The sequence below is a fragment of the Melanostigma gelatinosum genome, assembly GCF_949748355.1.
Source record: "Melanostigma gelatinosum genome assembly, chromosome: 22".
NCBI lineage: Eukaryota > Metazoa > Chordata > Actinopteri > Perciformes > Zoarcidae > Melanostigma > Melanostigma gelatinosum.
In genome coordinates this window covers 13890124-13917282 of record NC_136655.1, presented here as the reverse complement: position 1 = coordinate 13917282, position 27159 = coordinate 13890124, and the positions used below count along the sequence as shown (strand labels likewise).

Below are 27159 nucleotides of genomic sequence, written 5' to 3'. Positions count from 1 at the left end.
TCTTGTAATGTCAGTCAATATCTTGGACATGGAGTTGGTGAGGAGGTACTTCTACAGACAGTTAACTCTGGGTAAATATTTCCCACCCAGGGACCACACACACAGAAGTGAACCAGGGAGAATAGAGCCTCTTGGATGATTCAGCTGTATTGAGTCAGGTGTATTTTCACATCTTGTCCTGTGCAGCTTTCGTGCATTTATCCAGGCAAAGACAACAATAAAATGAACATTAAAAAATGAGAAAGTCCTTTCATAATGAAATGATTGAGACACTAGCATGACTATTGCATGACAATGTTTGCACATTTGGTGGCTAAGGAAAGAAAGGCCTCCTGGGAGAAATTGAATCTTAAGTTGTGAAGTGAACCCTGGCCAGGTGAAAGCAAATGTCTCTGCTCCACAGGCCCACTCTTCTCCAGCAATAGCTTGACATTTTGGGGGAATATGCTTTTGAGCTTTCTTGCTGAAAGTCAGATAAGAACATTGGTACTACTCTCAAAGTTAGCTTAGCTTCACACAAAGACATGGGAAAAGGGGGAAACAGCTAGCTCAGGCCATAAGTAAGACAATCTGCTAACCAGCACCTCTGAAGTTCACAAAGTAACACCTCATATCTCCTATTTAATTCAAATTTGTTAAAAAACAAAACAATAGGAGGTGGGATGGTTTTACAAAAGGTTATGGAGATGCTGAAAAGCAGATTATTTTACCTTTTAATAGGTCATCCTATTGCTTTTAACAATACCATCTAGATGTTCTTGAGGGGTGCCTTGCTCAGAAGCACCGTGACATCTGTGATTTAGGGTTTCTGTTGTGGGAGTTTTCCTATCAAACATATGACACGGTCTCACGACTTCTGGGTTTTGAGGACCAGCCTTTTACCGCTCATTGTTATCTGGAGCCACAGATATGCAAAGTGGCCCGGTGAGGCTTTGTTTCACACTGTGCAAATTGACGCGTGCGTCAGTCAATCACAAACCCTGCCTCGATGCACTTTACAAAAGGACAAGCCGACGTGGAGCCAACCTCTCAACATCCAGTCTCAAAGCACAAAGAACACAATATAATACGAGGAAAGGAAAAGCACAAGCTAGAACACATTGAAAATGGTGTAAAAGTATTATTTTGTACACAATACTGGGACAGGATGGCAGATTACTTGTTGCTCAATACAAAGCTATAATGTTTGTATTGAGGACTCCTTTTTCCAAACTGTTCCTCTCGGGGGGGGGGGGGGGGTTAAAGTGCAGTGCTGACAAAACAGACATTTCTCCATCTTCATCAATCTGACTGCCGCGTTGTCAGGAGCCGCAACAGATTGCCGTTTTTGCTTTCTTTTGTGTAATAAGGTTACTATGTGTGTATGGTTATTTTAGGGACAGCTGTAGCCATAGTAACACAGCGGGCCACGTGCTGCGCTCTCATTTCAGCACCACGGACAGTTCTCTCTGTTTCATTCTTTTTCTCTCTCTCTCTCTCTCTCTCTCTCTCTCTCTCTCTCTCTCTCTCTCTCTCTCATCCGCACGCAGTTTGTACAACATTGCGCAAAACATCGTTGATGAGCTATTTTCATATAATGTCTCGATGGAAGCCCTTTCGACCTAAAAGGAGAAACATTCCATGGCAACAGTTGTGTTTCTCTTCCTCGCTTGAAAGCAGCACAGTATAGCCTGGAGGTTAGAGAGGCAGGCCTGGAACTGGAAGGTCGCCAGTTTCAATCTGGCAGGAGGGGGAGTGAATGAGAAATTCCCTCCTATATAAAGCAGTGCATCACATATTTAAATAATTTGGCTCTGTTGAATGTTTCTGAATTTCAAAATAAAGTAGATTAACCAAAGTAATTTTGTCCATTTGGGAAGGCTAATTCATCCACAGAGAAGAAATTGCCCAAGTATGGTTTGGGGGGACATATTTCAATTGATCGACTATTTCATACTCTTGCTATGGAAATATTGCTCATTGCATCTTTGGGTAATCTATCTGAACTGCTGTGCAAATATGTAAATTATAAATCTATAAAATTGATATACATTTTTAATTTTTGCTCACAGGTTGCCTTTTGTCACATTTATGCTGTTCTTTTATCAAATCTAACACATTCCCCTCACACAAGGAGAGACAAATTAAGTTGACCGCCCTTCAAACGCAGACTGGCCAATCACAGAGCAGCATGGGTCTCTCAAGCGATGGTTTCAGTTTTTCTTCATTTCCGTAAAAAACCTGCTGAGCTAACATTAGCAGATTACATTCGCCTCTATTTGAGCTGTGGAGCTGTTTTGTTCTACGAGTCGGTCCCCGTTTGGTTTCACTAAGGCACGAGGATGCTCATGTGGGTGATGCGATACACAATCTCGTTTGACACTGCTCCACTGATGTACAGGTGGCGGTAATGCGCCAAGAAAGACAGCAATGCGCTAACAAAGACGGGGAAGAAGTAAGCCCTTAAAAATCGGCTTTCCGGACGTTTTATTAGGAAGTTAATGCATTCCACACATTTCTGACACACACACATGGAACACTGAATGTCAACATAACTTTTGTTTGTTGACCAGAAAACTCCACAGGTCACCTTTAAATCTTGTACAATTGTACGTACGAGCAGGATTTTTGTGACGTCACAAGTGAAACCAATCACGGTTCAATATGTAAGTTATACAAGTGTGATGTGGACACCTGAAGCTTCAAGTGCCCATGAACATTTTCAGAAACTTGATGTCAAGTAGTTAAACTCCTGAAATAAAACATTTGCACAGAGGTTTTCTTTTATGACAGAGAAGGAGATGACAATTCAAGACGTTTTAAGGAGGTAATTGTTTCTTTCATTTGGAGGAAAAAACAGATCAGATTGTAAAATAGCTATTCTAAGCTGATTCATTTTATGTGTTCAAACATGTCTGGAGGGGGTCTTTAACTTTCCATGCAGCACTGATGGAACTTTCCACATGCTCTATTCCGGGTAAAACAAACCAGGTAGTCTGGCTTGGATGCCAAATCAAGGCAGTGTGCGCAACAGCTGGGAAGTCATTATTGGCTATCAATCGGCCATCAAGGATACGGTATTATAATGACTTTGGAACATAAAACCTACAGGAGGCTCGATAGTAAATACTGATGTCCCAGAGCTGCCAAATCATTCTCCATGCCGCAGTCAATATCTCCAATTCATTCCCCATGTCACTCTGCCTGCATCGTGTCAAAATGTTTCCCCCCGGAGCAGCCCAGTGAAATGTTGACGCACGTACAAAGTCACTTCCTCTGAAGTCACCTCCTCAGCACGGGCACTCTCTAAAGAGCGAGGGCTGCTTCTTTTGACCTCTCTGGGTTTATGAGAATGTTAGCACTACCCTGCTGTATCAATAAAGTAAAAGGGCCATTTGAAATCAATCTTCCTCACCTCAATTACAGTAAAGCACAGCGGCAGTCAGCCGTGCAGACTGACCCAGATTACTGCCCTGTCTGAGGTTTACTGAGAGGGAACACGTGTCTAAGATGAAGTCATCTGCAAAAACAAGACGGATTTGCTGTGGCAAAAAATTGTTCATTGCTGAGAACATCGAGGGGGACTGCATCAGCACAGAGGGGTCCGAATGAATCATCAAATTAAAACTACAGCAGCCTCACATGCAACTGTACACCCTGCCTGCCTGTTGACGGCTGCCCCACGCGGCCTGCTGACACACACACACACACACACACACATTAGGGGTAAATGGGAAGGGACAATAGGCGGGTTACTCTACGGTGGTCCTGTCTAGTGTATCCATTTTGTTGGGTGAGGATACAGGAAGGACAGGCAGGACAGGCCACACAAAGGAGAGTACTGCTGGGTTCCCTATGGGTTACCGTGGCACTCACCTGCGCAGGTGGAGGAGGGGGATCTGCGGAGAGCCATTGCGCCTCAACTCTGAGCGACTCCAGCTGAGTTGCCGGCCAGTCAGTCAGCCATGCTGGTTTGCCGTCAGCAGCAGGTGAGAGGAGCAACAGCAACACACTGACTCGGCAGTGCAATCCTCAGCTCAGAGGAAGCTTAGCTCTGCCGGGATAATGCACTCTTCCAAATGGTTGACTGGGTAGATGTAACTCCACAACTCAGGGAATTGCAGCCACACAGAGACAAGCAGAGATTATTGGGGCCTCTAATGTGCATTACTTACGCGGGCGGCCTTCTGTTGAGGTTTAGCTGCAAACCTGCGGCGTCTCAAGGGGTCCGCTGCGTAGAGCTTAAATTAAAGTTACACAATGAGGAGTTCAAGCCAAGAAAGGGAGATGACGACAGTTTGCGTGAGGCACACGTGATCTGGTCAAAGGTGGCTGGTTCACGTGTAGCCTCAGCGAAAGTAACAAACTCAGGCTAGCAGCTGAGAATTAGAGCAGAGAATCAGATAATGAATCTGCAAAAAGATGAAGAAAACCAATCCAAAGAGGTTGGACTATTATAAAAGGGCATTCCACACTGCTGCGAGGCTCCTAGCAGAGACTAATAAAGACCTCAAATGTCAACACTGGCTTCCAGTCTGTCAAATAATTGCTGTGACAAAATAACCTCTGCACTCAAAGGTCCACTTGATATCTTTTTTCAGATTTTTAGAACGCAGCAAAGAATGTAGCAACTCGCCATCAAAAGGCCACTGCCCCGCCCCTTTAGGAGACGAGCGTCTGTTACGTCCAATGGGAGAAGTGAACGTGGGCACAGATTATGACAGATTCTTCCGACCCACAGTCACCGAAATACCGAAATAACCCCCGACAAGCCACATCTTCCGAACATTCTGTCACTAAAATTGCATTTTTCCAAAAACAAAAACTGAGAAAATTTACTTTTTCCGAGACGTGTCTCTGGAGCAACACACTCACCTTTAAGAGAAGCAATGAATGAAATAAATGATTGAATTTGTTGCACATTCTACTTCCTCCCAGTCTAATTGCTTGGCCAACCTCCTCTGCGACTAATTGTTCTACCTGATGGTAACTGATGCTATATAGAGATATAGTGTGAGAGGCAGTGTCAGGTAGCACACACACAAGCACGCACACACCAGCACCCACTCCCATGCGCCCTCTTATTCTGTCAGTAAGGGTATCTGATGTGGCACACACACACACACACGCACACACACACACACACACGTTCGCCGCCCCAAACACACTTTCAATTTCAGGGTCCAGTTACAGCAGGTACAGATATGTTCAGGGTGTTAAATATTAAAGGCTGTAACATAAACGGCTAAGAGTTGTAATTGAGGAAACCGCTAAAAGGTCAAGTTCGGACTACGAGGGGCAGAGTGCTCGTGCCGTTGACCATGTTGTGGAGCTAGCACTTCTTACATGTTGACTTGGAGAGGTCAAGTTCAATGTAAACCCAAAGGATGACATAAGTGTTATCAAAGCAGGCAGGAAGTGTAGATCTGGGTGGACACAGGTGTATATGATGGGACGTCTATTGCAGAGGGGATGTTTACAGGGATTATTTCTGGCTCGTGCACATCTGCCATGTTCTCACCCGCTCTGTGTTTTTATATAACCACATGTATTTCAGATTGACTTCACTCTGCACCTTTTTCCGGCACAAGTTTGTCATATAAGTTTATAATTGGGTTTCTTGTTTTACGTTTGCTCTCTTAAAAAAACGACATAACATTTTGGGAAACAAGCTTATTCACTCTAAGGCTGAGAATTAGAAGTGAAGCTTGATACCACTCTAACTCCCAAGTTGTCAAATACCGACGCTTGGTCCCTGAGCTTCAACTGTGCCGCTCTTTCAGTTTCCACTTGTTACATGAATAACGTCTTTGTATAATAAACTTCCGTCTTCACAGGAAGTTAGGTTTAGGAAAAGAGCGTGACTGACGTTAACTTGACTGACTAACGACTCACGTCACTATCCAATGACTAGGATGACCTGTGTTTATTTGACCCATCACCTCCCCTCCCACCTGCTCTGTGTGAATATAAGGCTACAGCGTGGTGGTTAGCTTAGCACAAAACCTGGAAACCGAGGAAAGAGTTGGCATGGCTCGAGTACAAAATCCACCAAGCAACACTTGTACAAATCACGAATTAACATGTGATGTTTTGTTAATTGAACCTGTGCAAAATATAGAATAAAAATTACAATTTGACATTTTTCGCAGTTGACTGGGAGCAGCAATTACGTCACCGCTACATCTTGTAAATGGTGTTAACTCACGCTGCACGTTCTAATCTGCCTTTATGCATGGCTAGAACCTGCAACTGTTATGCTCACACTGTCCGGCCACAACGTGGAGCTCACGCTGAACGGAAATTGAATGATCTTGTCCAGTGACACTTCCAATAAAGTTTCTTCAAAGATGACAACAAAAAATACTTTCTAATTTGCATGTTCCGCAGCCAAGTGAAATTTTGCATCGCAGCAGTGTCAGTCAAGACTGCAGCTTGAGCCACAACATGTAAAAATACACACCCCAATACTATACCACGCTTACTTCTGCTTGTAACCTCTTCTGCCGAGTGTAGCCGATGCGGCAGTGTCTTAAAACGTGCATTCTCTCTACCGACCATCAGGGGGCGACTCCTCTGGCTGCTAAAAGAGATCAGATTGTATAGATGTCTAAGAGAAAATGACGACTTCTCACTTGATTTATTCCCTCAGTAAACAATGTAAACATGAGTTTATGGTCTCAATCTCTAGTTTCAAGTCTTCTTCGATACAGCGTGACGTTCATTTAGTGAATGATGGTCCAGTTAGAGTCAAATAGACCATGAAGCAGGGTATGCTTTATGGCGGGCTTACTGTGATTGGCAGGTCGTTGCCGCTACCAGAGCCGTATACGGCGTCTCTAAGTCACTCCTCCGCATTCCAAATATGGGAACTTCTGTTCATTGGTTGCAAAAACAGCAACATGGCGAAGGCCATAACCCAAGATGGCGACGGCGAATTCATCGAACTCGAGGCTTCGATACAGCAGTTCATAAACCACTGGGTGACATCACGATGACTTCGTCCACTTCTTATATACAGTCTGAGTTTGTAAGAAATCTTTTTCGACCTCAGACTGCTCAAACTGCAAGACAGATATGTCAGCGAGATTGCTGTTCATTCAGGATATTAATCAGGTGTCTTGACCTCCCTCAAACTGCATTTATGACAAAGGAACTGGCAGAAATTTGGCCTGATTCTTAAGTAGCCTGGGCTGACTGATTCAGGGTTTAAATTGGGCTTAATTGATACACTTTCTGCCTGGCTTAAAGCGCTGGAAATGTCAAACTACTCTTTTAAGATATGTTCAGATGGAGACGGAAAGATAAGTCAATGCAGACACACGGTGGACGCAAGCAGATGCAAATTCACACTCAGCAGCACAAATGAAAGGCTAAGTCAGGCCACAGTTAGTTGAAAATGTTTCAACTTGAGTCAAAAAATATGAATGTATGACTCTTGACTCTACTTCTTGAACACACAGCTACTAAAGGGGGAAAAATGGAAGAAAATGATAATGGAGTTCCTGGTAACAAGGAATAGTTTAGCTAACATGCCTACAAACATACGTTTAGCATTTAAGAATACAAATGTATGCTTCACTAACAAGGACGATCGTGTAAATGCATGAGTGGAGATATCTTCGTCAGACTGAATTCAAAGGCACAGCATTACATCTGCATTCATATTCTTGAAGCCTCTTCAAGGCAGCCGCCATAAATAGACTGAAGTGCATCGCACCCACACATCATAATCATATGTACAAACAGCATGTCAGTATTTACATTTTACATTGAAGTGTATACACAATATTCCACACTTACATGCACCATTTCAGTACTTGTGAGGACCGCCATTAGGTGCCTTTATAGCTCTTAACCCTTCGGCTCTACACATCACCTGAGAATATGTACAAACTCACTCCAATTAACCTGAACCCATGTATTGACCCTGAAATAACCCCTTGGAGAAGTGAGGACGGGCTAGATCCTCTGCCTCAAGATTTCAAATTCAAATTGTCACGAACACAGAGTCACAGGGTACATATGAGCGAGCACGCACACAGACACACACACACACACACAGTGATTTCCCCCGTCGTCTGATCTGGTTCATGTCTTCCTGGAGACACTAAAGTGATTTTCAAACTTGGTCCATTCGGCTACTTTCTAGGAGAAACACCTGGATGTTTTTTAGGTTTTATAATACAAACTAAAGTTATAGTTACAGATGTTTATGTTTGTCAGCAAGCAAGACATTAAGAATGCACATTTGATTTGGTGATTGGAAGCACAGTGTCCACCCTCTAGTTCCCCCTCTGGTCAACACTGTTCGCTATGTCAGCGCTGTTAGCGCCATTAGCACCGTTAGCACTTAGCTGCCGGCTCAGCTTGCCACGTTCAGAGCTATGTGGAGGCACTACAAGTGCTCTGAGTTTCGAATTGAACTTAAAAGCACCCTGTGGAGTTTTCTTGGTTTGTTTGAATTCAGGGTTACGCCCCAAAACACATTAAGTGTACACATGAGACCGAAAAACATGCTGAATGCATTTGCTGCCCCCGTAAAACATTTTTTAAAGCTGTGTTTGCTAACTCGCAGTCTTCTTCGCAGCCCAATCACCGCAGCATGTTACGAGCTAAACAGGGATTTAACTCATGAAACCACTAGTCCATAGCACAACAAGTGCAACGTTAAGCTCCCATCTGACACTACAAATCAGTCACTGCCAGTAAGATGTAAGACTTTTCAGGAGATGATTTCTTTTCACTAAAAAAGCTGCACGCCAATGAAAACGGTTGAAAACGGTCTTATTAGAAGACACACAATATTTGGCATCAATCATTTCAGTTTAAAACAGAAAAAAACTGACCTTCAAAGTAAAGTCATCTTAAAATCTCTCTCCTGCACAATGACTTTGTCACTTGGACTTGAGCTATTATGACTTTAAAAACTTCTTCATGTGTTTTTGAACTTCATCAACTTTGGATCTTTTTGTAGGTGTCTGTGGAGAGAAATGGAGAATAGAAAGAAGTTGCATTGATGCCATTGCATACTTTTCATTTAAATGGAAATATATTTCCCCCACTCATGTTTACTGCCATTACATCTACTATCTTACATTTACGATCTTACTCAATGTGTAAATGTGTTAATCCTTTGTATTACTGTCGCATTCAAATCCAGCAAAGTGATTTCATCGAGGCTGGTTTGAAAATGAAGCTGTCTTTCTTCATTTTTCAGATGATACATGACTTTTGGGCCTCAGAAGCATCATAAGAAAAACATACACAAATGCATCTGCAACAATAAGAATGCTAAAGAGAAAGTGGCAGCAAAGGGAGGAGAGGCTCTACGATCCATTCACATTTGGCTGGATTCACCCCCATCAGCTCCAGGATAAATTCCTTGCCGTGCTACAAAGCTTACATTTAGCAGAGTAACAGAGTGCAGAAAGAAGCCATGAAGCCAAGAGGAATGAAGAGGCTTATCTGTCTCATCCATTTAGTCCCTCAACACCCTGTACATCACACCATATACAGCCGTTAACAGCCGCAACACAGAGCGGCATGAAAGACACTTGTTCCTCGTGCAGTGCACTCACACACCCACTCGTACCTTTCCTGTTCAAACAGTGCTGGAAAAGAGGGGGAGAGGAAGAGGAGCCGGATGAAGAGGTGAATGGGGAACTGACAGGAAGGAGTGAGGGGGGATTGTGAGAGGAAGAGTAGGGAAGAAGCAAGTGAAGGAGGTGAGGAAAGGAGGCTCGATAGTGTCAAGTGTCGAAACGTGTCGCTCTAGGAGAAGGCTTGCTGTGTTCCGCCATCTTGTGGATAATGTCAATTATTACAGTTTATATTTGAAAGAGAAGTCAGGGACAGAATCCTCCTTCCTATTGGAGGCATGGGAAGAGGGAAGATATGAGCGAGAGGAATGTACATGATGTGAACTATGGAATGCAAACTTGGTACATTTGATTTGTGATGGACAAAAACGCAGATTACATAACTTCAACAGTCTGATATCATTACAGAGACATTTTATTTCCAAATTCATTGATTAAAAGAAGTAACAGTCACGAAAGTACAAAATCAAAGAATTTCATATTTTTCCAACACGTTTTTATGAAAGCTGTCAAACTGCCGATGCTTGTTGTGGCTTTCATCTCCAACTGGGAAATGATCCTATAAAATATAAGCATAATCTGTGATGGTCAATACATCCCATAATTCATTTGTGGGTTTTTGTTTTACCTCGTCTCTGAACCCGCCCCGATCTTTGTTTGTCAGGACTCATTTCGACAACAATATTGTTTCTTTCGGGCAACGTTTGGCTTGTATGAGTGTTTACTTTGCAGTTTAAGACATAATAAGATCACACAGAGATTTTACAAGCCAGCGATCTTGTACAGAATTATGTTCACGTTGCACTGTCTTGATGTATTTCAAATATTCAAAATCATTGGTCGTAGACAAATAAAAAACAAATATGAGTTCCACCATCATATAAGAAGAGGCTACAGCACTGACCAGCATGTGCTAAACGTCTTTTACAGCAGCTATAAATTAGCCTATGATCAAATTGGACTTTTAATACATCATTTATGTTTTGAATACCAAATATTTTTCTTCAATACTCAATCTACCAGACAGTGTAGCACTACCTCAGTGAGAATCCAATAAACAGTGTGACACGTACTGTGCTTTAAAATGAAAACAATGCGAAGGAAATGTGAGAGAAATGTGTTTCCTCAGCAGGAAATGACAACTAGAAACAGGAAGTAGTTTGAGTTTGTAACAGGATGAAAATAGCCGCGTAGAGATCCGATTCCTTACTCTGGTTTTGGTTGTTATTCTCAAAGGGCTTCTTATTATCGTGAACCTTTCCGTCTGAAATAATGCTGTGAGCGGGCAAAGACTTATGCTTCAGACTTATGAATGTTTGACTTGGTCTAAGCAGAGCAATGAAAACAGTCACTCTTGCAGAATTATCAGAATTACTTACACTCAATTTAGCATGTCTGCATCCTGTCTGCATACACGCAGCGTCACAGCTTCAAACCGGCTTGTATTGATATGCCGGGAGGGAATCTTAACCTTTCCTTGTTAATACAGAGTCCTAAGTGGACCGTTTCTCCACACCCTGCTTGATCCCCAGCACCAGGTGAACAAACCAGTTGATCTGCACCATCCAGCCCTTTTCCCTGCAGATCTCTATCTGGTCCAGTAGGTGGCGCTGCGCCTCGTCCTCGCTGCGGCCGACGGTCAGCGCCTCGCGGATGTACTCGATGTCCTCCGTGCTGGTCAGCTGGGGCATGCCTGTTTAAAATAAATACAACAAATAAGAGTCTCGTCTTTTCAGGTACAAGTACGAGCATTTACCAGAAGCTCTGGTTGTAGTTGTTCCGTCTTCTTTTAAATGAGTGACGGACAAAAACTAAAACTTAGTCAGCGAGTTTTAAATACAAATCTTAACTGGGAGAAATTAATAATGGTCTTGCCATTATTAATTTCTCCCAGTTAAGATTTGTGGTGTTCTGCTGTGAAAAGGGCACAAGATCTTTGGGAAGGAAGTCGTACCGGTCATCAGCATCATGGAGAAGAGGATGATGAGCAGGTTGGTGTGGTGCCGAAGGGCGAGGTAAGCCTTCACACACACGTCCTGAGACAGAGATAGAGGACGTTTAAATGCATGCATGTTGTACACACAGACAAAATGCATGCAGGAGATTGGACACCTCTGACGTTCTCAGGGTATTCACATGAAAACAAAACAGAAGAAATCCCATTTGCTGCACCTGGAACTTCTGGAAGTGGGGGCTGCTTTTCTTTCCTGACGTTCCCATGACGTACAGGAAGTCTGGCGTGAGCACGAAGGGAACCCACTCCTTACTGATCCCCATGAAGCTCTTGTAATTCCCCAGGATGTGACCAAAGTCGATGTGGAAGAGATTCCCTGCAGGAACACAAAGGGGATTCGTTGTCAGTGCATTTATTTAGTTTGCAACACTGGGCTGGGTTTGTTTCTGGTTGGATCATTTTTTAAATTATTTTTGCTGGTTTCTCGGATGTTACCGACCCCGACAAGATATTTCAAAGTTTCACAAATGTTTACAGACAAAGGTTTGAATGAAACACACAGACATTCTCACAATGATTTGAATAGGGTTCAGATTTTCAGTTGTTATTGTTATTGTGGATGTACTGCAAGTATTTGTGTGCATGTATGAGTCATATTTTCACTTATGAATACCTCAGACCAGAGAAATGTGCAGCTATAAATAAAATAAAATAAAATAAAATAAAATAAAATAAAATAAAATAAAATAAAATAAAATAAAATAAAATAAAATAAAATAAAATAAAATAAAATAAAATAAAATAAAATAAAATAAAATAAAATAAAATTAAATTAAATTAAATAAAATTAAATAAAATTAAATAAAATTAAATAAAATTAAATAAAATTAAATAAAATTAAATAAAATTAAATAAAATTAAATAAAATTAAATTAAAATATATTAAATGAAAAAAAGAAACGCTTTTATATTTTTGAGTTTGTCCTAAAGTCAGATGAAAGTACAGACATATGATGTCATTACCAGATTCAGTGATCATGATGTTGTCATTGTGGCGATCCCCAATTCCCAGAACGTAGGTGGCCACGCAGTAGCCACCACAGGAATACAGGAACCTCTCCACAGCCTGCTGGAACTACAAAGAGAGAGAGAGAAAATGCCATCATACATCTCGGGCAACAACTGGGCCGGGACCTAGAGGTTTGGTTGGTGGGCTTCAGGGAGGAAGGTTTCTGCTTTGAACTATCACATTCAATAAGAATAGAATAGAATGCGGTCTGGTGGCGTGAACTTGACGACGCTCAGCTGTGCCAGCGTCTGAAAATGTCTTCTTCCGTTAAATCTTCCACTGTACATGTGATGTAAATACTGTGTTAATGCGTACGAGACAATAAACATCCTGCAGCGCAGTGTGGAGTCACCTTTCCTTTATAATGAAAGCTAACAGATGAAACGTTGCAAAATAGATTCTCAAAAACAGAGCAGGGACATTTAGACACTTGGGTTGCAGGTGTCAAAGCAAAAAGTATTGCGTGTGTGTGTGTGTGTGTGTGTGTGTGTGTGTGTGTGTGTGTGTGTGTGTGTGTGTGTGTGTGTGTGTGCTGCGATGACAGGAAAACCCCTTGTTGGTTGCTTCCTTCCTGTCTGTCGCACTGCCACTTCCTCTGACATGTGATAGACAGAGCAGCACCTGGATGCGTTTGGAGACTGGGTTTGTGTTTGTGATCAAAGTAAAGCTTGTTGTGATGTGCACCTTGTCCTCGCTGACACACTTGTCCCGCAGCCACTGGCAGAGGATTTCATCTTTAAACGCCCCGGTGCTTCCCACGACGCTCTGCTGGATGTTAGCGATGGTGGTGGCATCCTTCACGATCTCAATCATGCCTGCAATAAAGACAGATGGGGGGGGGGGGGGGGGGGGGTTGGGTCAGCCGGTCTCAGACTGGCTGTAATAATCAACTCATTTGTTGTCCACTGAATATCTGACCTATTCTGTTCCCAGTGGAGATGCAGCCGTACGGCAGCAGACACAGATCCAGTGTTTCGGTCTCCCAGATGGACTCCATGATCAGCAGGATCTGAAGGGACACGAGAGAGAAGCTGAGTCTTTTCTTTTCAGATTTTTTTTCGATGACACGCTGCGCTACAGAGGCCGCCGCTCTCACCTGCAGGATGAGCATGTCCTGTCGGAGGTCGTCGCCGTCTTTGAAGATGATGCCGATGGGGTCTCTGGACAGAGTGGTGGGGTCGGCCCTTTTGAACTGCAGCCACAGCGGCTTCTTCTTGGACGCCATCACTTTGCACTGCTCGATCTGCATGTTCACAAGCAGTGCTTATGCTGCAGGTACTCACGTGTATGTGTTGCACTTGCAAAACGAGTTTCATATGTTGTCTTTTTATTGGTGTTCGACTTGCAAACATCTTGGTTTTAGTGTGTATGGTTCTGTGTGTGTGTGTGTGTGTGTGTGTGTGTGTGTGTGTGTGTGTGTGTGTGTGTGTGTGTGTGTGTGTGTGTGTGTGTGTGTGTGTGTGTGTGTGTGTGTGTGTGTGTGTGTGTGTGTGTGTGTGTGTGTGTGTCTCTCACCATCAGGGCTCCAGCTCTCAGTCCAGGATCGTAAGGGACCCTGAAACTCTCCGGCAGACCGGACAACTGCAGAGTCTCCAGCCTCTGACGCAACTGGAACACCACTGACACGCACACAACACACATGGCTTCAGCATCACAACTGTACTTAAGTGCAGTACTTGATTAAATGTACTTGGTCACTCATTAATACCAAGCTGTACTTGGTAACACCAGTGCTACCAGTGGAAAGGTCAGTCTGGAGCCCGGCCTCACCTTGTGGAGTGATGTCGTACTTGTCGGCGGACATGGCCTTCATCTCACGGGTGACTTTCTGCAGAGCCTCCGTCAACTCCACCTGTGGAGCGTCACTTCATCATGTCAGTAACTCAAAGAGCTGAACCGCGTTGTCCTTGTTCGATCTACGCTACACCGCTTCAGGAGCCGTGTACAAGGCTCACCTGCTTCCTGAAGTCCTGCAGCATGTCTTCACCACAGCCTCTGAGGTAGGCCTCCAGCAGCACAGCGTACCTCTGCTGGTAATGCATGGACTGGGCGATCTCACTGCGCAGGAACCAGAAGAGAAAGTGACCAATACGCTTACTCTGCGGAGAGACAAGCACAAAGAAAAGAGGCAAGACTCAGCTGTCAGTAGCATCACGTGGAAAACAGAGACAATAACGCTACATGATCATTATTACATAAGTCTGTACAAATGTTAAAATTGCAATGTTGATGCTAAACAACTGAATCATGAAATATTTGACAAAACCTTTCCATCGTTGGGAAAAAGACACAAACACACACATACAGACAGATGAGTGGGCAGAGCGATAGTAACCACAGGAACACACACACACACACACACACACCCACACACACATACACTGTAAGTGTGAGAAACAGACACAGATGTTGGTCCTGCTTACCCTCAGAGCTCTCTTCAGCAGGAACCTGACCAGGGCGCTGTCGTGGTACGGCTCAAACTTGACCGCCTGCAGGACACACACACACACACACACACACACAAAATCTAAAATGACTTTTCAGGTTTCAGTGAACAGACATGCAAACCCTTTTTTAAATACACACACTCTTGCAAACACACAGTAACTTATTACTGATGTCATGTAAAGCCCATTCCGGAGGAGTGACGTAGCGTTGCCGTATACAGCTCTGGTAGCGACCTGTCAATCACAAGGTAGCCCCGCCCTAAAGCATACCCTGCTCTATGGTCTATTTGACTCTAAATGGAGCATCATTTACTAAATGAACATCATGCTGTATTGAAGAATACTTGAAAGTAGAGATTGAGACATAAACTCATGTTTACAATGTTTACTGAGGTAATAAATCAAGAGAGAAGTAGAGTCATTTTCTCATAGACTTCTATACAACCAGAGGAGTCGCCCCCTGCTGGTCAGTAGAGAGAATGCAAGTTTAAGACGCTTCCGCATCGGCTTCACTCGGCAGAACCGGAGGTTGCGGCCTGGTTTTTACGTTACCTGAAGGCCATCGTAGTTCTCCGACACGCTTGGAAGGGAAAGCGTATTCAGTTGGTCGCAATATGCAAGCTCGCCGCTATGGAGGCCACTAAATCCTGCACACTGCTCCTTCAACAGACTGTGTTGATTGAGTGTGATGAGGCACAAAGTGGACGGTAGCAGGAAAAGGAAGTGCAGTGAAAACACGGAGCTCATTGTGCTCACACACAGGACGGCTTTTCAAATGTTGACTGAAGGAAGCGGGGAGCGGATCAAAACTTCAGAGGTGTAGACAGACAGATAGGACGGGTCAGGTTTGTGGGGGCAGTGTGTGCGAATACATTTTGGAAAGACACCCTCCATGTATCACTGAAGCTCATGATACAGACACAACGCTGGGAGGGTGAGAGTCATTTTCCTATCAGACCAAAGGGCCCTTTGTCGGCCTCAGCTCATAATTCATATGCAAACCTGAACCACAGAGTCACTTTTGGAAACACGTCAGGAGACAAACATGCAGCGTGTATCCGCTGAGCTGCCTCTCCCCACCAGCTTGTAATACTGTGAATCATGTGGAACAGGAAGAGGCACGTCGTCGGCGTGGAATAAGAAGAAGAAGAAACAGAACGGACTCACCTGGACAAGCTGCAGGAGGTATCTGAGCACATCGTCGTCCTCCAGAGTCTCCAGCTTCCTGACGGCCATGGAGCGAACCTGTGCGTCCGAGTAGTGGCAGTCCAGCAGCTGCATGGCCAGACCAACGTCCAGGCCGCTGAAGAGCACAAGGACACGTGATGGGACACTGAAGCCGCTGAGGGCAAGATGCGTATTGTGACGGCGCGAAGGCCCGTTTACCTGCTGTCCCACGCGCTGCTGCGCTCCAACAGCCGGTGTGTCGCCAAAACGTCTTCCTGTCTCCCCCACCTGACTGAACCCAGGAGCTTTGGGTAGGCCCTGAAGATGATATCAAAGTTATAGCAACAATGATCGAACATTTAGTGGCCCGTTTTTGTTGGAATAAAACAAAGAAAGTACCTGGGGTTGCGCATACACTCGTGCCTGAAGTGCCACAGCAGCTCCTTGTCCTCGGGGCTGAGCGGATGCAGGGGGTCGGTGGCCACGATGGCCGCGAACTGCTTCTTCAGGTGGTTGGGCATCTCCCTCTGACCGCGCTCGCCCCCCTCGGCCTCCTCGCCCCCGGCGTCGCGGCCCGTGACGCCGCGGCTCTTGGGCAGCACCACCGGGTAGCAGTACTTGTCCAGCAGGATGGCGACGGCCATGGCGGAGGCCTTGTCCGGGTTGGTGGCGGAGGTGAGCTTGTCCGCGTTGATGCTGCTGCTGCTCTCCTCGTTCTTCTCCGGCATTTTCCACATGTGGAGGATGAACTCGCCCTGGCGCAGCAGGGAGCGGTGGTCGATCAGCAGCAGGTTGACGTAGTACAGGAGGCGGCTCTTGGTCTTCCCTGAGAGACGGACGGACGGACGGATTGCAGGACTCGCTCGGATTCAGAATGATACAGGAGGCAAACCAAATGTTACAAGACCTTACCGTCATGGCTGCCCGTTCCTGCTGTATTATCCTGGTAGGCGGCGGCTCCCTTGGAGTTTGGCGTCAGCGGCTGCTTCCCACAAACCACCTGGGTGGGAAACATTACAGGACTGCGAATAGGCAAGAATGTAACGATACGATACGTATCACGATACAGGGGCTACGGTTCAATATGTTACCATATACCGCGATACCGTATGCAAGGCGATATATTGGGATCTTTTTAACCTAATTTTAGGACAACTGTCATACGGCCGGATAGACAACCCAAAAACATGTCTTCAGCCAAAACAATTATATGAAAACTGATCAAATGTTTTCAAGAATGGATACAGTATCACGAAACATAATATCACGATACTCGTGTTACGCCCCTTTCATTCATCTCCACTACATCATTGCATGAAGAAATGATTTTCCGGCCACATATATGTATTTGGAAATTGATAAATGATTGTTGAAACAACCAATAAAGCTGTAAAGTTATCCCGCCTGCCCTCTGAATTAAAAGCGTACCTGGAGGTTGAGCCGCGCTCCTTTGGGCAGGTCCTTGATCTTAATGTTAAACTCCAACCAGCAGTTCCACAGCACTTCTCCGCTGAAGGTTTTAGAGGACGTCCTCTCCTGAGACAGTGAAGGCCGGGTTAAACTCTGCTGGCTCTGCCTCAAAACGTACTTACTCGCGCTTGTGTTTGTTGTCATACATTGGAGAGAAGGCAGAGATCTATGCGACCGTTATCTCCAAAACTTCAATAGAACGAAAGCAAAAATAAATACAGCACATCAGGTTATTTTGCTCTTTTTCTGCATGCTTGAAAGGTCGCATCACCTGGGCTAAAAGCTGTTGGCCGTGGAAGATGCTGGCTTCTATGAAGACAATGAACTCTGGGATTTTGGGGAGGGATGGGATGTCGATACCCAGCACCTTCACTCTGAACTTCCTGTTACAGTCCCACATAGAGATGGTGAACACCCGCTCATGGTCCTTCTCGTCGATGGTCAACTGCTCATGGGTACCTGACAAAGACAAGTCAGCAGGATAATTGCTACCTCTGTACCAGCTTGGCCACACCTCAATAAGTTACATCATCAAACACACACACAACACAGCACGTATTGTTTTTGACTGACTACCTGCGACTCCGGTGCAGTCATCTACTTGTGCCCAGTCCTCCTTCTGGACCAGATCCAGGTCTGTCTCAGGGAGCGTCTCCAGAACCAGGTGGATTTCGTCCCCGTTCTTCAGACACTGACGGATCCAGTTGAAGTCCTGAAGCGGTTTATCCCCGTACAGGTACTCCTCCCTGTGTGAAGATGTAAAACACCCCATATTAACTATGAACCAACTCTATGTAGGAGTGGTTATGGTGCGTTTTAGCCTCTCGCATACCTTCCACACACACGTAGCACGAAGTCGGCCTCACACATGTTGTCAGGAATGCCCAGCAAAACTCTCTTATTTGCCAACTTGGCGAAAAAGCTCACCAACACCTAAACAAGACGGGGTGTTGTCAGGAAAGTGGAACAGTGACACTGAAGGGAAACGAATGGCGCTCACCACCGCACTTCGTCTACCTGCGTCGGCGTGTCGTCGATGGACACCTTGACGGTCTGGCTGGCCGTGCTGATGTGGATCACCAACAGGATGTGAGCGTTGCTGACCTGACGGGAGGAACGAATGAACCGAGGACGGCGAAAAACAGAGAATTAAAAAGACTCTGCACAAAGACAGAGCAGCAAACAAACTGATGACATACGTCAGATTTGTTTGTGCCAAAGAGTGAGTTGATCTGAAAGGAAATGAAGTCACATGAAACATGATGACAGATGTTTCACAGTAAACGATCAGTAAAGCAAGATCAGTACCAGTCCGGGTTGTCTCCCATGGGAAGGTGAGGTAGCAAGTGTGTTTAAAACAGCATGAGATCTGAATCTTCTTTAAGGAAAAAGATAATGAACTTTCCCACCAGATTATTGGCAACTTCCTCATGAGACCTGCATACTTCAGTGACATCTTTCAGAAACGTAGTGAACTAAATCTGCAGCGGTGGCTTTCAGACAGGCGCGCCAACCTTTGGGTGTGAAAGATTCCACCAACGCTGAAGGGCCTTAAACCTGCATTCTCTCTACTGACCAGCAGGGGGAGAATCCTCCGTCTGATTGTATAGAAGTCTGTGAGAACATGACCCGACTTCTCACTTGATTTAGAAGGTAGCCCCGCCCCCTTGTGACAGACAGGTCACTATCACAGCGTCAGTGTTTTGTCACAAGTACTAACTGAGATGAGAAAGCAGGTGTGAGGTTTTTTTTTTCTTCAGTTGCCTCAATCCACAATTTCAAACAACGTTCAAAGCTGCAGGTAGCAAGCTAAGTTTGAGAAAATCTGTTGTTGAAAGCAATGACTGCTGATGCATTTCACTGGAGACACTTCCTCTTAAAGGGCCAGTGTGTAGCATTTCGGGGGATCTATTGGCAGAAATGTAAGATAAAGTCAATAAGCATGTTTTCGTAACTAGATAATCACCTGGAAATAAGAATTGTTGTTTCTACAGTAGCCCAGGGTGGTCAAACAGAACCGACTCGGCTCCTTTCGCGTTTTTGCCACACGGTAGAAATTTCAGTTAATCGCAATCTGCAACCTCGCCACTAGGTGGTGCCAAATCCTTCACACTGTCCCTTTAAATAGTAGTTCACATGTTCAAGCTTTGCATTACTTTCAGAAAGTATTGCAAATGCATTCTATATAGGGCGTCACAGCGAAGACTATGTTCATGAGACGCTGAACTCAACCATGAACCTTCACACACCTTCACCTTGCTGAGCAGGTGCTCAGGCAGCGGCTTGCGGGTCACCCAGGGGTCCATGGAGTAGAGTTTAGCGTCGCGGTCGGACAGCTCGATGCGTCGCGGCGTCAGCAGCTTCCTGCGGGTGAACTCCAGCTCGTCGTCGTGCACGTTGCTCACATCGGTCACGTCGTAGCCGATCAGGTAGTTCAGGTAGCGCTGGTACTGCAGGGACTCGTCTGAGGGCTGCGGACGGGGGACCAGCTGGATCCGGCCCACGTCCTTCTTCAGGGCTTTAAAAAAAAGAAACAAAGAAACAGACAAGTTCGACATCATCGCCACGGAATAACTCAGGTTTGCAGAGTCAGTCAGAGAATGGTACCTCTCCAGTAGCGGATGCAGTCCAGCGTCTGGAACACCTGGTGCTTATCGTAGATCTCACACACGTTGCCTTTCTTCTGGTAGAGCAGGATGCAGTGGTCGGGGGAAAACCGCTGGTAGAAGTCAGGGCAGAGGTTTAAAGTCACCGCCTTCAGCCACACCTGAGCTTTCACCTGCGGGAAACGGAATATGGCACAGAATATGTCTTATTCTAACATCGGCAATGGAAGCAATCCGCAGTGTTGACGATTGAATCAGGGGTTCAGGTGACCTGCTCCACCGTCCAGTTTCCGGCGACCTCCAGCGGCAGAGTGTCGGGGCCGCTTCGGCCGTGTGCCGCCGTGGGCAGGACGAACTCCACGGTGATCTGATCCATGGAGGTGCAGGAGGACGACGAGATGGCTTTCTTTCTTCTCCTCCTCCGGGTCTCTTCTCGCAGGACTTTGGGCTCTTCGTCGCTCACCTGGGTCTGCTGCCCGTCCATCGCCTAGCTGGTGGGGGACAGACAGAAGACGCTCATCCTCTATTCGTCTCATCTTCCTTTAGTTAGTAGCAGAAGGGCCAGTAATGCTAATTCACCACCGGCTATATTAATAAGTATTGATAAGATGGATATCTGTAATACCAGCCACGTATCTATCAGGGAGGACTGAGCTATGACCTCTGACCTTTGGGGCACTATTCATTTCAACTGCTGATTGAAAGTCTTGTTTAGATGACGAGAAAACACTCCTGCTCCTTCCAAATGAATAATGAATAAATAAATGAATAAAGTGCAGGAAGGTGAGGATTATTGTCTCTATTAACACATTATTTTTTACAATCGTTTTGTTTATAAAATGTCAGGAAACTATTTTTTTAAATGTCTAAAACCCAAAGACGTTCAGTTGGATATCATATCAAACAAAGACAAGCAGCCACTCCTCACACTTTCAGATGCTGCAGAGCGATTGGTTATTTTCCTTAGACATGACTCAGCACAATGAATGGATTTAAAAATAGTTGACCGCTCATTTAATGTCCACCTCCTTGTTGTTTGACCGAGTAGATCACAGACTTTAACACTGAGCCACAGTGAGCAACGGGTGATGTACGGAGATATGGACCGGGATGTGAGCCAAGTAAACAAGTCAAATGTTGTATGTTGTCCGTCTTGACTTTGACATCTATGATGCGCTTACTACCTTTTCATGTTCCCTGAGAGAAAAGGGCGGTGATGGGATGTTTGGTAGTGGATTTTATGTTTGACCATTGGCAAGAATGAATTAATAACTATCAATAAAAACTGAAAAGGTTATTGACTGATACTGTCCCAAAGCAAAGCACTGCTTCTTATTTCTTATTGTTTTTCTGTCTTTTCTTAACAAACTCTCAGTTGACGGACATGTGTGAAGTCACAGGATGAAATGGAGTTTCCCTTCTGCTTCTTTTAACACCAGCAGAGGAAGCTTTAAAAAGCAGGAAGCAAACATCGACACAGCATGGATGTAACTGTCCAGAGACACACGGTCATAAACGGTATTGTGTGTGTGTGTGTGTGTGCGTGTGTGTGTGTGTGTCCGCAATTTAAAAGGACAGGCGCAACGCTGCAGGAGAGTAAATGAAACGTTTGAAAGCACTCACAGCGGAACTGGTTAGACTTTGGAGAATGTAACGGTACAGCTACCATAATAATCGGAAGCAGAGGCGTCAACTTTGTAAAAACAAAAACCCGTTTTTATGACTCACCAACGGACGGTGAAGCAGACGGCAACGAAACCCGGCGCTTTGCGGTGAAGATTCGGCATTTATGCTCCACGAAGAGACCTAAAACCAGAGTAAAATATGTTTAAAAGTTGGGAAAGTTCGGCAAAGTCCGCTGCGCGTCTACTCAGGAAAGTTGTCAAGCTTATAACTGACAGAAACGAGACTTCCGGCTTTTCTCGTCAAAATAATGACACTAACAATAATTCGTATGAAGGGATGAAATGCAGACTATTGTTTTGTAAGATATATTATCTTGCGTAAGTATTTAAAAATAATGAATAGAACTGTTCAAAGTTGTAGAATAAATGAATTTGTTCTTGTTTTAAATCAAAAGTCATGATTTCATGAAGACTTGAGAGTGTTCACTGCCCTCTTGTGGCCACACTGTGGAACTTCATCAATACAATAAACAATAAAATAATAATAATATAATTTACAATAATTATTGTAATGATTGACAGTATTATTTTGATTATTATAAATAATAATAATGCAATAAGGGTATATGTAATAATAATAATAATACATATTAAATAAATTAAATAATTACATAATGTATAATTGTATTCTCTGGCCACTAGAAACCAATTAACATGACTACTATATGTAATGATCTGTAATTTCTGTTTATCCATTCCAGATTTCCTTTGAGGATTATTAATTAAAATAAATGTGTATGTTAGTATTTATCTATTTATTTCGAAAGGATTGACCAGAAGTGTTGCTATGTAATCGTGTCCAGCTTGACGTGGGCCGCTTTGATGCAGTTACCTACAGTGACCACTAGAGGGCAGTGAACACTCACCATTCTACATCATGTCAAGCGTCTTCTCCACCAGCGTCAAGGCAGACACGTTGTGCGTGATCTCCGGAGCAGAAAACTGCTAACACAACTCTGAACTCCAACTGGGACCATCTCTATTACACCCAGCATTACTCAGTGCCCTGTTTATATTTTTAACTGTCACTGTTGGAGCTATTTATTTGATATTGTATTTTGTTATTTCATTTAGTAGTGTAGTACCCCGGTGCATGCTGGTCCTACCTTTCTACTCGTTTAAATAGCAACAGGTGCCCACAGTAATTACCCCAAAAATAATAGAACTAAACAAATTACTATTAAAGAGAAAAATAATCTTAACATATGAAACATCTACAATAATTAAACAATACTACTTATAAATGAAATAACAAAATACAATATCAAATAAATAGCTCCAACAGTATTACAATTGCATATTTTGTCAGAATGTATTCTTTTTACACTCACATTTAAGACAAGGAAATTCCAGCGAGACATGCCTTTTCTCTTTTAGTGACGTCTCTGACTGACAGATGCAGGTCAGCTGTGTCATCAGGCGCAAAATGGAAGTATTCAAAATTAATTTAATTTAATTGAATATTGGGATACAATTTACGAACACAACCTGATCTTAGTAGACTTGTTTAAGTCAGCATTTCCACAGCAGGTGAACAACACTTATCAATACAATAAGCGTTTTGTTACATATATGGTCTTATGGAACAGAAATATGGGTAAACATGGTCCATTTATACTGATAGTGGGAACTCAAATTAAAGACAAGACTTGTCATATATTGTCACTGTATTCAGGGGCGGACTGGGGGGGAAAGTGGCCCAGGAGTTTACTGTCAGACCGGCCCACTCAATACACGGCGCGTTGCCCACTCAATGCATCGCACGTATTTATTCCAACATGAAAAAAGCAGTAAATAACACTTTGACAAACACGTCAGGACATCTTATTTGTGTCACCCACACAGGGAATTCAGTATAATATAATAATATATAAATCATATAATAATATGCTGTATAATATAATAATATATATATATATATCATATAATAATATTCACAACCCCCCCACAACCCATAGCTGCACTGAAAGATAAAATAAAAATAACTAGTATAAATCAAATAAAAAATATATTATATATAAGATAAAATAATTTATATTTCTCTCTTTCTGTCTTTGCTAATCACACGCACGCACTCACTCACGCACGCGTCACTGAATGCCATGGAAACGGACCTGACCGAGGTTACTTAAGGCCTCAGAACATTCGAATCCTCACTCTGCACTTGGACTTGAGCGTAAACAACTCTTGTACATACCGTGGAGAGCCTACTCTTTGAGTTTTTAACTTCTTGAGAAAAGCTACTTGTTACAAAACTTGTTGGAGAAACTGCTAGATCGCTACTTTCGTGGACAACAGAAGCGCCTGACGATCTTTGGCTGAAGCAAGAGCACCTGCGGGAAGTGTGCTGTGAGAGATGGCTCGTCCCTGTGCGGGTCAGTCAACTTTTACATTTATTTTAGCATTTTTCTTTTGATTCACCCCCTTCAAAGCATTTAAAGCATTCTCAGTTTAGAAATCAGTGAAAGGTGAACAGTTGACACTGTATTATCAGGCCTGTCGGAAACAGACACTCGTATAAACTGATTATTTGAGTGACATAATGTCTTAAATGTTGCTGGATGTCTGTGGAATGTGTTCACAATAGTGTAGATGTTTTATTAAACACAGTTATTTTGGTTTGAAGGCATCAAATCTTCCTATTTTAACATTGAAATGTATATTTCTGAAAATAGAACACTTTCATAAAATGCTAAATACATGCTGAAGTTGGTAACCATGGAACGGTTAAAGGCGAGCGTCTGGGTGTAGCCTACGTCATCAAACCAGGACACGATGCGTCCCTGAGTGGGTTTGACTGTTGAAACCTGAGTTATTGAACAAACATCTGATCCTTTGACGGCATCATATTACATAGACTATTTTTCTAACATTTAGCTTTGAGATGCGCTTTGCTCGTTGTTGTGGTATTTGGTTTTCGAGGGACAAGAGAGCGATCTGTTAAGTAACTGTACGGGGCTGCATGTGCGCGTGCTGCATCTCCTCCACGCGCTGTGATATGCAACTCATAAGCCAGGAGAATAATGAATTATAAACTCAAGAGGTTCGTCATGTTGGATTAATGTAGACACGTTTCACTGTGCGTCGCTAGTTCAACAAATACGTTCACGCTGTTTATTGCAAGCCATTCACCGTTTCGTCCACACAAATGCAAAATACACGTCTTTGTCCAGAGCTCACGAGTACTCAACAGTCGGTTAATTGACCTGCTGACTGACTGATTAGCAGCTGGAATCTGAATCCAGAGCAGAAACGTGTGAAAAGCCCGTTCGTAAAAGCGCGTGGCCAGCTGCTCCTCTCACCTACTCTGTTGTTTCGGACATATAATAATAACAGTAATAAGGATAATATCTATAACGACAACAATAATATTTATTGCTTTTATCATTATTAATATAGTTGTGTTATGTGTTCAAACTAACAGAGGCAGAGCTGCACTGTGTTTGCTATAAATGTTTAAAGGTGAACCCTCTTGTGTGTTGGGGACTTTATGTGAGTTGTGTAGTACTGTACTGAGTTACTTTATGGCTCTGTCGTCTTTTCTAATTTGAACTTTGATTATTGCTTCATGTAATCCAGAAATATTTCATGTTATGAGAAATCCTGACAGTTTAAATGTTTCCCTCTCAGCTGGTGTCGACTACGTCGTGGAACGTCCTGCACAAGACGGCCTCCCTGAAGTCATCAGGATCCTCGACGACGATGACCAAGTATGTGATCTCCCAATCCTGATTTCTTGCGTTGTGGGTGGAGTTCAGGTGGAGCCCGGCGTGGTGGGTGGAGGTCAGGTGGAGCCAGGCGTGGTGGGTGGAGGTCAGGTGGAGCCAGGCGTGGTGGGTGGAGGTCAGGTGGAGCCAGGCGCGGTGGGTGGAGGTCAGGTGGAGCCAGGCGTGGTGGGTGGAGGTCAGGTGGAGCCAGGCGTGGTGGGTGGAGGTCAGGTGGAGCCAGGCGCGGTGGGTGGAGGTCAGGTGGAGCCAGGCGTGGTGGGTGGAGGTCAGGTGGAGCCAGGCGCGGTGGGTGGAGGTCAGGTGGAGCCAGGCGCGGTGGGTGGAGGTCAGGTGGAGCCCGGCGTGGTGGGTGGAGGTCAGGTGGAGCCAGGCGCGGTGGGTGGAGGTCAGGTGGAGCCAGGCGCGGTGGGTGGAGGTCAGGTGGAGCCAGGCGTAGTGGGTGGAGGTCAGGTGCAGCCCGTGTTGGTTCGAGATCAGTTGGAGTGCCTCGTGTTGGGTGTACGAGATCAGAGGGGGCTCGTCGTTGTGGGTGACGCTGAGATGCTCCGCCATGTTCGCGAGTTGCTTCAGGTGGTCTTCAGGGGCGATGAGGACGAGGATGAGGACGAGGAGGACGAGGACGGCAACGATTCCGGGTACGATGACTCCTGCGATGACCTGCCGGAAGTGGACGATGTGGAGGAAGATGATCATGAACAGGACCGTGTTCGTTTCGCTCGACGCTTTGCTGTGGACCGTCCTCAAGATGCTCCGCCCCCAGTCCCCCAGAGGTCAGAAGAGTCCACCAAGAGGAGCAGGGAAGAGGACCACACGGAGCAGGCAAGTGTGAAGAGGCAGAGGACCAGTGAGGACGACCACGAGGACGCGACCCCCTCCACTTCAGGCCTCGGATCCTCCATGAAGAGGACCAGAGAAGAGGACGACAGGGAGTCGGCACCCTCCACTTCAGCCTTCGGTCCCCCCACAAAGAAGAGCCGGGCAGATGACTACAGATGGTCTCCAGAGTCTCCACCCTCCACTTCAGGCCTCAGCTTCCCCCCACCCAGAAGATACTGGCAGCCGGCTGAAGACAGCGACTCGGATTGAGACCGACAGCCTTCCCTTGCGTCTGGCGGGGTTGGCGATAGGCAGCATCCTGCAGCAGAGCGTTTAAATATCTCTTCTTTCTTGATTTTCCATTTTACGGATCGACACCGGAGAGGAGAGCAGGGGGAACACGGGTAACACACAACGGGTCAGACAGGGATCCTGACAGGTTGTTCACTTTACTCACGACTCGGATTGAGACCGACAGCATGTTTGCTGCAGGATTGTAAAACCTTTACGTCTGGCAGGACTGATAAAGCACCAGACAGCCTTCCCTTGCGTCTGGCGGGGTTGGCGATAGGCAGCATCCTGCAGCAGAGCTTTTAGATATCTCTTATTTCTTGATTTTCCATTTGAAAAATGGTT

General features: G+C 44.7%; 1 protein-coding gene across 2 annotated transcripts; it reads right to left on the bottom strand.

Moving 5' to 3' along the window:
• Positions 1–9995: 9995 nt before the first annotated feature.
• pik3cg (phosphatidylinositol-4,5-bisphosphate 3-kinase, catalytic subunit gamma) lies at positions 9996–22162 on the bottom strand. 2 transcript variants are annotated; one of them, XM_079294669.1, is made up of 24 exons: positions 22023–22162; positions 20566–20785; positions 20296–20467; positions 19938–20206; positions 18706–18792; positions 18521–18621; positions 18265–18434; positions 17960–18147; positions 17647–17754; positions 17131–17218; positions 16618–17044; positions 16438–16536; positions 16219–16354; positions 15028–15093; positions 14560–14703; positions 14375–14456; positions 14120–14223; positions 13701–13847; positions 13523–13613; positions 13289–13419; positions 12559–12670; positions 11754–11911; positions 11536–11617; positions 9996–11274 (listed from the first exon to the last, which is right to left on the bottom strand). In XM_079294669.1, exons 2-24 carry the CDS (start codon positions 20776–20778, stop codon positions 11075–11077), a joined length of 3375 nt encoding a protein of 1124 aa, XP_079150795.1. In that variant the 5' UTR covers positions 20779–20785; positions 22023–22162; the 3' UTR covers positions 9996–11074. The 2 variants fall into 2 exon arrangements, with proteins under 2 accessions (XP_079150795.1, XP_079150796.1); XM_079294670.1 differs by having other exon boundaries at positions 19944–20206.
• Positions 22163–27159: the final 4997 nt, after the last annotated feature.

Coding starts and splice junctions, on each gene's coding strand:
- pik3cg (XM_079294669.1), bottom strand. CDS start 20,778: ATGGACGGGCAGCAGACCCAGGTGAGCGACGAAGAGCCCAAAGTCCTG. Junction 13,614..13,700: donor AGGACATGCTCATCCTGCAG/GTGAGAGCGGCG, acceptor GTGTCCCTTCAG/ATCCTGCTGATCATGGAGTC. Junction 11,912..12,558: donor CATCATGATCACTGAATCTG/GTAATGACATCA, acceptor GTGTTCCTGCAG/GGAATCTCTTCCACATCGAC.